Raw genomic sequence first — 10658 nt, forward strand, 5'->3', positions numbered from 1 at the left:
ATACTGTATTTGCTCTAAGCCAGGCACTCTTCTCTGAGCTCAATAATTAATAAAAAGGTTACTGAAGGATAGATAGAAATGTAGTCTGCATTATTGCTTCCACCCATTTTCCCTGAGTGCTTTAAAAAAATCTACAGGGAAGAATTCTGGAACATCTAGAAATGGAACTAGACTGAAGGAAGCTCCTCTACCATGGAATTCAGATAAAGAACCACAGGGTAGATAATTTCATGTAAATGTATACAAATTAGTTTTGATTATTTCATATACTTTTGGTATGAGTATTTTGGAACCACCTTTTTGATCAAGTGGGTTACTATGTAGTCTTGAGAAATATTTTCATAAATGTCACTGGCTTTAATTGTGAATTAATTAGAGCCTTTTGAAGAACAGTTTAAAGCAAAGTTTTCTTAATGTTCTTGATAGAATTGCTTAGAATTAAAGTAATAAGACCAAAAGAAAATATTAGAGCCTCTATATTTCATATGAAGCATAATTTCAGTTGAAAATATCCCAAAGTGTAGACCTTTCCTCCCTGGCAAACAAACCTGTTCTGTGGAAGGGCTGGGCAAACCAAACATGAGGCAGATGGAAAGGAACTTCTGTGATGTGACACCAAGATAAATAAAGGTTATGAGCGCATAAGCATTTTGGATGCTGAGGTCAATTAGTGAACTGCTCTTTTTTTCCCCTTCTTATCTACCTTTGGAGAAACAGTTTCCCACTATGTAAAACTCTTTCCTGCTGGAGCAGAAATTTGGCCAGCCTGTCAAGCTTTCAGCAACTATGTTCAATTATATACATAAAAGGAAGTAGTAATCATACTCTTTAACTGCTAAAATGCCTGCACTATATAAAATATGATTCCAGATATTAGGAATCTGTAAAAAATTGCTGGTCTACAGAAATAGTTTTCTTTGATATTCTTGTAAACATGAAACTCAGTGACTTTAAAGAATTCATGTTTTCTCCATTTCAGTTAAGGAGTAAATCCTTTGTTGCAGATCTCTTGTATCTACTGTTACATATTCACTAACTCCAGCTGACTTGACTTTTAAAATTTTACCATTCTCATCTTTTTCTCCAGAATTTTTCTGTCTAACGAGTTCTAATGCTTTTTTGTCTGACTGTCCAAAATCTCTAGTCCCCTAGAAAAGTGCCTGTGCTTCCCAGTCACTGGTTGTGCTTGGCCTTTATCTGGGGAAATTAAGAGGCCTGGCTGCTGACTTCTGTTCCTCAGGCACAATGACCAGGACCACTGTAGCAGCATCCTTCATGCCATCTCTGGAAAGCCATTCTGATAGACAGCAGAGCCAATGATTTTTAGGAAAGCACACAGATTTTCATGTCAGAGATGAGTAGTTGCTGCTTACTTTCAGTCTCAATAGTATCTTCACATAGTGGTTAGAAGCACAACTCCAGAGCCAAGGTTGAGTATTGGCTTTACTATTTTCTACCTGGGTGCCTCTGAACGTGTCACCCCACTTACTATGCCTCACTCTCTATATTAGTAAAATGGGCTATTAATAGTATTTAACTCACAGAATTGGTATGAGAATGACTTATTCTCTTTGTAAAAATGTATTTTAAAAAATATATGTGTTTGCATTAGGTATGCAGTATACCTAGGAACCAGTCTTCCAAATGATTTTGAATATTTCTTTTTCTTTTTTCTTTTTTTTTTTTTTTTTTTGAGACAAGGTCTTGCTATGTTACCCAGGCTAGAGCACGGTGGCACAATCATAGCCCACTACAGCCTAGAACTCCTGGGCTCAAGCAATCCTCTGCCTCAGCCTCCCGAGTAGCTGGGACTACAGGAATGCACCACCGTGGCTGGCTTATTTTTTAAATTTTTTGTAGAGACCAGGGTCTTGCTTTGCTTTCCAGTCTGGTCTTCAACTCCTGGGCTCACACAATCCTCCTGTCTCAGCCTCCCAAAGCACTGGGATTGCAGGCATGAGTCATTGTGCCCAGTATTTTGAATATTTCTTACCATTAATTTCCTAAACTTCAATGACTTGTTGGGTAGAGAATCCACTACCATCACTCGTGATGGAGAGAAAAGGAGATAAGTCAAGAGTTAGCTCCAAGCAGTACCATCTCCTTATCAGGGTCACCTGCCTTTCAAATGGGTCCTTCTGTTGTTTATGACTCACTCCCTCACATGGAGTTTTATGGTAGGTTATATAAGTTTTGCATGTTAGCATTACTCTTTTTCCATGTGCGCTATGTTTAATGGAAACAATAATCCAAATGCTGTTTTTAATTTTTTTTTAAGAGACGGGTTTTTGCCATGTTGCCCAGGCTGTCAAACTCCTGAGCTCAAGACACTTCTCCTGCATCAGCTTCCCAGTTAGCTGGGACTACAGGTGTGCACCACCATGCCTGGTCTCCAGTGTTGTTTTCTACTTAATGTATATTACTGACCTTTAAGTTGTCCTGTAATGTTTGGATTTTTTTGAAGTTTCACTTCTTTTTTCCTGTAGCCAACATTAAATTAAATGTCAGGATCAATCCCACAGCAGCCCTCCCTACAGATATATCCATTTGTGACACTCTAAGAAAGTCAGTGGTGTGTATAAAAATGTAACAAAAAATTATAAAAATATTTTTTAAGAAAAGACTTTAAAGCCATGTTTCTATCAGGACACCTCCTTGGTACATATGAAACATAATCTATTTAAAAATTCAGCCTCCATATAACATTTCAGAAGCCTGTCTACTACATTAGTAAGAAATACCTGCACCAAAATAAACCTTAATCAGTAAGACAGTCATTAGGCCAGGCATAGTGGCTCACCCGTGTAATCCCAGCACTTTGGGAGGGTGAGGCAGGACGATTACTTGAGCACAGGAATTCAAGACCAGCCTAGGCAACATAGTAAGACACCATCTCTACCAAAAAACCAAAACAAAAACAAAAAAACAAAAAAAACCTCATTAGCTCTTCATGCCATTTTAAAACGGTTTAAGTTGTAGGTCTGAAAGAAATAACTTATAAAATGGCTTTTTTTTAAGAACACTGAATTTTCCTTTTTCTCAAAACTGTGGTATTCAGTTTGTCTGGCCATCAGGCACTGTCCTCTAGAGCAGACAATTTCCGTTCATCGCAAGACCTTAACTCAGAATGCGGGGGTGTGGTCGGTTGTGTAAAGCGCTAGTTCTGAGTTTCCGTGCAGTGGATTTTGGGCATAGCATAGCAGTAACCGTGCCGGGCTGATGAGAAGGCCAGCAGTTGAAGTAGTGTGCATTCTTTTCCAGTGCTGGCAGCTGCCGTGTTTGCTTTCCGAGCAGTGAACCTGATGGAGGTGACATCATTGGCTGCAGCTGAAGTAAGGATAAGTTTCACTCAGATGGGATGGAAATAGTTTCTGAGAGATTGCCAGGCTGTCATTTTAGTGTCTGTTGCATAGGACACGCATTACTTGTAGCCAGATTTTTTAACTCGGTTAAAACCTGTTAAGTTCTGAGCTAATAATACTTAAGGATTCAAATTTCTTTAATTACTTGAGAAAAGTCTTCTTATGAAGGAGTAATAAACAAGATTATTATAGGAAACCATTATAACCATATGGGAAACCAGATACCTGGTAATTTTAATGGAAACAATTGGGGTTTATGTTGCATTTTTTTATTGTTCATGTCCATGCATTATTTTCACAGAAGAAAAACCACTTGAGAGAATTAAAGAGCATGTATTTGGATGATATAGTGAAGATACATGGGCTTTTTTGGTTATTTTAAATTGTGAGTTAATTATTTAAAGCTGATTTCTTTTCAGTGGTATAATTTATACCTGAAATATGGTTCAATTAAATAGTGCTTACTGTATTATTCTATTTGTTATCTTTCACAGAAATATAAATTTTTCCTTAAAATAGCTGCCTGCATTTTTGTTTAAAGGGAAGAGGATGTTTATGCATCTTGCAACTGAATAAACATTAGTTCCATCTCAAAATGATTTCCTGCAGTCAGTTACTCCTTACACTAGAATAACAGGACTAGGATTCATAATGTATGCTTATTTATAGAAGCAAGTTGAAATGTTAAACCTGTTATAAACTCATGCTACCTTGTATATTTGAAGAAGACTGAGGCTAACATCCAGGTTATTTTCTACAGCACATTTTAGCATTTTGCACATGTACTAACATTAAGATATTCTGAAAAGAGAAGGAAAGTTGTAGCTTTAGTACTAAGATTTAGGACAAATCCGAAGAAGGAGCTTAGTGTCAAAATTACATTGTAATTATGTTTACCTTATTTCATAGACTTCGCTTTGCTATTAATAATTCTTTTTATTTTTTGTTTCAGGCAGTTCTTGCTGACCTTTCTACTTTAAAAGTTATGCCTCTTCTTCAAATTTTTCTGTTTGCTACTGTCACCTGATCTTCACAGTCACTGACAACACATCTAGTTTTTCATTAGAAACAAATCATGAACTATGCAAACTCTGCATAAAACCAAAATGAAACTTTGCATATAAGCCAATAAAGATCATGTTCCCTCTTCAGTTAAACCTAAGTAGTTTCTCACTTTTTGAAACAATAACTCTGCACCAAATATTGCATCGCATGCTGCTGATTTTCAAGAGAGAAGCAATAAACACAACTTCTGCTAAATTGAGCATTATATATATAATATTATAATATATATAATCCTGACTTATAAATGGCATGTAATAATATATGCAATAAGAACTAAAGATAGTGTAATAAACTTCAAGTGGTAATGTAGCTTCCTGGATAATTCTTTTATGTCAGTTTATAAATTTATCTCTAGATAATGTATTGTTTTGTCCCATAAATTGCTCCTCACTAAGAGCCAGGCGTGGGGTAGGGTGTGAGAACACTTGAAAAAGATAATGTTTTTAAGTAGGAATTCAAAAGTTGCTTAAATGATGTTTTAAGCAACTTTTTACACCCCAGGGATTTTCTACATTTCTCTCCATTTTATTTCTCTCTTTAAACATCTCTACTGGGGAAGGTCGAATGCAATTGTCTCCATCTGACAATATTTTATGCTTGACTCTCTGAAAGTCAGAAAATTATAGGTGATCCCTTTTCACTTCTCAACCTTCCTTCTCTTGCTTAGAAGACTTGACATTGCCGAGGCTTGTTGCCAGCTTCTGTTACTTTGTAACTATACAAGGAAGACACCCAAGAGAATGAGGAGTCAAAACCACATTCACTTTTGCTGAGCTTGATTTAACAAGATTTACTTCTAGGGCAGAGCAGCTGAGAGAGATTAAAAGTAGGTAGTAGGCATTCATTCTAAACTGCAGACATTATGCAAGGCATCAGCCTTATTTTGGGCTTTATTGTAAGTGAAGGGTCTTATTTTGTATTACTTCCTAAAGACCTACCATTTCTGTAATAGGGAATAATAGTATGTGGGGGAAAAAGTCCAAAAACTATTGTCCTTTGATTTTAGTTTCAAATTTAAGATGCTGTTCACTTCACTAAAACTGTAAATCAGTAGACTGATACTCTTATTGATTGCCTAGAATTTTATTAAGTTTTACCCAAATGTATTTTATGAGTCTTTTATTTTGGCAGTATATATTAGGAAAAACGCTTGTTGATTTACTAAGAGCTGAATAATAATTTATTCCATGATTGATTCTTAATAAACCCCATTTTATTGCTTTTGAAGGTGATGCAGTTTGCTTTGCCATTCTTTGTTTGCAAATGCACATTAATTGACAGGACAAGCACACACCCATGACTATTATCTACTCTGAGAAAATGGCTAAATATTAGGAAGAGAGTGAGTTTTAAATGATCTGGTTCACATGCATTCAGATATGCCCATCTTTGGCTTTTTTCTTTAGGAGAATATGCATTAGCTTTTTTAAAAGAGGCAACGTAATAGTCTAGTACACTAGACTGGAGAATTCTGGTCCTCAGATGAGGAAATTTTGGTCCTCCTGTAAATCCCTAGATAATGTAAGCTTTCTTATCTGTAATTGGGGTTGAGGGGCTGGCAATAAATGGTAGGAACTTATTGTATCTTCTCCGTTTACCTTACAGGTAGGTAAGGACCTGTAGGACCAAATGAGATAATACTATATTTGAAAGTAATTTTTTAAACTGCAAAGCACCAAGCAAATGAAGGATATTGTTGGTACTTAGTTTGTATATGACATTTTAAGGTCAAGCGGTAGAAGATGATTTATGAAGAATGCACAACTTCATTAGCATTTCTATCATTTAACCTGATAGTTTAAGACTATGTCTGTAAAGATAAATGGACCATGCCATAGCAGATCCTTTCATTTGAAACAGGTGGCTCTAGGCAGTAGATCCGAATCTGAATCCCGATGCCAGACCTGGTTGACAACCACCCACTTTGCTGCTTCTGAAGAACCCTCTCTGGCAAGCTGTGCTCTTGGCTGCTTGTTAAAACACTGCACTGAGAGTCATCGGGCTGCCTTACCCATGCTATTTTTTTTTTTTTTTTTTTTGACGCAGTCTGGCTCTGTCACCCAGGCTGGAGTGCAGTGATGCGATCTCGGCTCACTGCAACCTCCACCTCCTGGGTTCAAGTGATTCTCCTGCCTCAGCCTCCCAAGTAGCTGGGACTACAGGCATGTGCCATAACACCTGGCTAATTTTTTGTATTTTTAGTAGAGACAGGTTTTCACCATGTTGGCCAGCCAGGTCTCAAACTCCTCACCTCAAGTGATCCACCCACCTCAGCCTCCCAAAGTGCTGGGATTACAGGCATGAGTGACCACACTGGACCTGTCCGCTCCATCTTTAACCACGCCTCCTTAGGCTCCCTCATTTGGCTTTCTTCCTCTTGCATCCTCCTGTGCCATCTCCTCCCAACCCATGCACCCCCTTCACATCTGCTCTGCCAGTGATTACAAAGATTGGAGTGAACAGTGATACATTGGCATTGATGTAGCCTAATAGGCAAATTATATTTGGTTCTTCAGGATGTCAGTTCACCCACTAATGTGATATATTATGACTTTATAGTATGGAAGAGTTTATTGAATAATGGTTTTGTTGAGAATGCTTTGGTAAGGCAGTGTTCTGGCTAATTGAAATTTCCAGCTTGTCTTAACTTCACAACACCCCACACTCAGCATGTGCTCTCTTCTCCTATTTTGCAGGGAAAATAGAGGCCATTAAGCTTGAGTTGTCTCAGCCTTCTACTTCAGAATTTAGCTTCTTCTCTCCCCCCAGATTTATCTCCTTCCTTCTTGCATTAGGAAGTGTCTAGTCTAGTCTAGTCCTATAGTTCTCTGAATGCAGATTTGATTGTGCCATTTCTGTGCTTGAAAAACTCAACAACTTCTCATTTCTTAAAGGATAAAGGCTAGGCTCTGTAGCATAACAGGAAAAATTCTTCACCGCTTGGTCTTTTGATTCCTATGTTCCCGCAATGATCCATTATCCTGTACTTCAGCCTCACCAGGTTCCATGCTGATTCTCAACCATATATGGCTGTTTATTTTGTCTCCACCAAAATCTTCTCCATTTCTCAAGGCCTCCCCCAAAAATTTTTCTCTGTTGTGAAGATACCATGGAGCCTATAAGTTAAATTACTTATGCCCTTCTCCTTGTTCTCATAAAACTGTTCATCACTCATATGATGCTTATGGTATTAAGTGATAGCTTTTTGGATATGTGTTCTGATTTTGTCACTTTATTCTCAAGGCAGTTTTCATTGCCTTGTCTGTCCTAAATGTGGAAGATGCAAGCAGAAATTTGTCCATATATGTCTGTATCCCTTGACCTACTCAGAAATTGTTGGGATCTGTTTTCTATAAATCAATTTCTCCTTTGTATCTAGTCTTCCTTCTTCCACAAATGCTCTGATTTTTCTTTAGTGATCTACCCCTTCCCCATGTGCATCAGGTGAGGCTGACTTGCATCCCCAGGACCTCTGGGTCCTAGCCAAGTAGTCACATGTACTGTTCCTCTGGCCATGGGGATTGCTTCAGGACCAGTGCAAAATCGAGACCAATGAGAGCTAGTGAAACTTAATTGGGAAGCTTTGGTTTAATCTTTCAGGGAAGCTGGATATGAAAATGAAAGAATGTAGGGTGTGTAGCTGCTGCAGTCTAGGAATGGAGAGAAGGAAAAGCTGCTCTTTTGGCCTTGTTGATCCCCAGATCGTGCTGCACCAGTCTACCTCTGGACTATTTTTTTACAAGACCCAAAGCGTTTTCTTTGCGACAGAAAGGATCCTAACTGATGGCAGTTATTTTCCTTTTAGGTGATGCACAGTAATAAGGAGTATCATTATTTGGCATAGAACCCCTGTCTACACACTGCTCAAACTAGAGTAGTATATTTTAACTTCTTCTAATCAAGACACAACCATGACCTTACAAGGATAAATTGTATATTTCAGACCTACTGAACCACTCGAAGTACCTAATACAAGGTACATATTTTGCCTTTGGCCCTTTGCCCTTACAGCTTCCTCTGCTTAGAATGCCTTCTTTTCCCTCTTTACCTAACTCTTACTTGTACATCAAAACACACCTCAGGTGTTGCATCATCAGGGAAGACTGCTTCTCTTATGAATCCTTAACCCCTACATATACATAAGATGTGTTATAATCAAGTTAGCTTGTCTTTCACTCCCACTAGACTGTGACTCCTTGAGGACAAAACTGGATTCTTTTTCAGCCATATATCTCTAGAATCTAGCATTGTGTTTGCCCCATAATAGACTTTAGTAAATATTTATTGAATGAACGAATGATGTCATCTATTCTAATTCACTCATTTACTGATAAAGGAATTTGTGGAGTTGCCTTTGGAAGTCCAAAAGGAAAGAATATTTTCAGAGGAAAAAATGAAATGGTTCAGTCACTCTTTTTTTTTCATTTAAGTTAACTTGATTAAGTATAATTTATGTACAATAAAGTTATATGTATATTTTATGTAAAATAAAATGCATTTTAAGTGTACAGTTCTATAAGGCTTAACAAATGTATATACCCATGTCACCAACACCACATCAAAATATAGAACATATCCATCACCCAAAATAGTTCCTTTTGTGCCCCTCTCCATCCAATCCCCCATACACGCATTCACTCCAACCACTCATCTGCTTCTGTCCCTAAAGATTAGATTCATCTTTTCTAGAGTTTCACGTAAATGGAATAATCCATACGTACTTTTTTGTGTCTGGCTTCTTTTGCTCAGCATGTTTTGAGATTCATCCATATTGTGTGATAGTAGTTCATTCCTTTTTACTACTGCCTAGGATTTCATTGTATGAGTATTTCACAATTTGTTTATTTACCATTGTTAATGTACATTCATGTTGTTTTCAGTTTGGGTGTATTATGGATACATCTACTATAAACATTTGTGCACAAGCCTTCATGTGGACATATATCTTCATTTATCTGGGGTAAATACCTTAGGAGTAGGATTTCTGGGTTATGTGTAAGCACATGTTTAACTTAGAAGGAGGCCTCCAAACTCTTCTGAAGTGGTTCTACTGTTTTATGTTGCCACCAACAGTATATGAGTTCCAGTGTTTCCCAATCCTTACTACCAACACTTGGTGTTGTCATATTAGTCATTCTAATAAGTAGTTATAATTTGTATTTTCCTAATGATATTGATCGTATTTTCATACTTATTTTCCATTTATACATATTCTTTTGTAAAGTATCTGTTTAAATCTTTTGTCCATTTTAAATCAATGATCTTACTAAGTTATAGGGTAGGTGTGGTGGCTCACACCTATAATCCCAGCACTTTGGGAGGCCAAGGCAGGAAGATGGCTTGAGCCCAGGAGTTCAAGACCAGCTTGGGCAACATGGTAAAACCATGTCCCTACAAAAAATACAAAAAAAATTAGCCAGGCATGGTGGTGCACACCTGTAGTTTCAGCTACTGGTGGGAGTGCTGGGGATGCTGAAGTGGGAGGATCGCTTGAGGTTGGAGGTTAAGGCTGCAGTGAGCTGTGATCCCGCCACTGCGTTCCAGCCTGGATGACAGAGGGAGACCTTGTCTCAAAACAAACAAAGTTGTAAAGAGTCTTTATTCTGGATGCAGCATATGGTTTGCAAAAATTTCTCCCAGCCTATAGGATAGTTAATTTGCTTAACCATGAGATAGTTAATATTCTTAACTGTCTTTTAAAGAGAAAAAGTTTTAATTTTGTTGAGGTCCAATTTATCTATTTTTTCTTTTATGGTTTAAATTTTTGGCTTCCTCTCCAAGAAATCTTTGCTTAAGTCAAAGTCACAAATATTTTTTTCCCTATGTTTTCTTCTAGAAACTTTAAGGATTAACTCATACATTTAGGTTTATGATTCCTTTTTTTCCAAGTTAATTTTTGTGTATGGTGCAAGTTAAGGGTTGAGGTTTTGTTTTTGCACATGGATATAAATCATTTGCTGAAGAGACCGTCTTTTCCCTTTTACATCAGTACCTTTGTATAAAATTAACTGATTATGTATATGGGCTGGTTTCTGGACCCTCTATTCTGTTCATGAATTTTTGTCTAACCTAATTTTAATATTGCACTCTTCTTGATTTTTGTAGTTTTATAGTAAATCTTGAAATCAGGTAGTGTAAGTCCTCTAACTTTATTCACGTATGTTAAAATTATTTGGCCATTCTAACTTCTTCGCATTTCTAAAGAACTTTTTAATCTGCACCAAAAGAAGT

General features: G+C 37.3%; 1 protein-coding gene across 15 annotated transcripts in view; it reads left to right on the forward strand.

Annotated features, from left to right (window-relative positions):
- Window positions 1-10658, forward strand: part of TBC1D19 (TBC1 domain family member 19) — a 211270-nt gene that overhangs the window by 179009 nt on the left and 21603 nt on the right. For 8 of the 15 annotated variants that reach the window (XM_063723344.1, XM_063723346.1, XM_063723347.1 and 5 more), the window contains one exon: window positions 3262-3332. The exons of 2 other annotated variants lie outside the window; for them this stretch is intronic. In XM_063723344.1, coding sequence (XP_063579414.1) covers window positions 3262-3332 — 71 coding nt within the window. Of the gene's footprint in view, window positions 1-3261; window positions 3333-3663; window positions 3962-4314; window positions 4737-10658 lie in introns of those variants that run through there. 5 more of the 15 variants (XM_054553803.2, XM_024246484.3, XM_063723349.1 and 2 more) reach the window with 2 other exon arrangements.

The sequence above is a fragment of the Pongo abelii genome, chromosome 3, assembly GCF_028885655.2.
Source record: "Pongo abelii isolate AG06213 chromosome 3, NHGRI_mPonAbe1-v2.0_pri, whole genome shotgun sequence".
Taxonomy (NCBI): Eukaryota; Metazoa; Chordata; class Mammalia; order Primates; family Hominidae; genus Pongo; species Pongo abelii.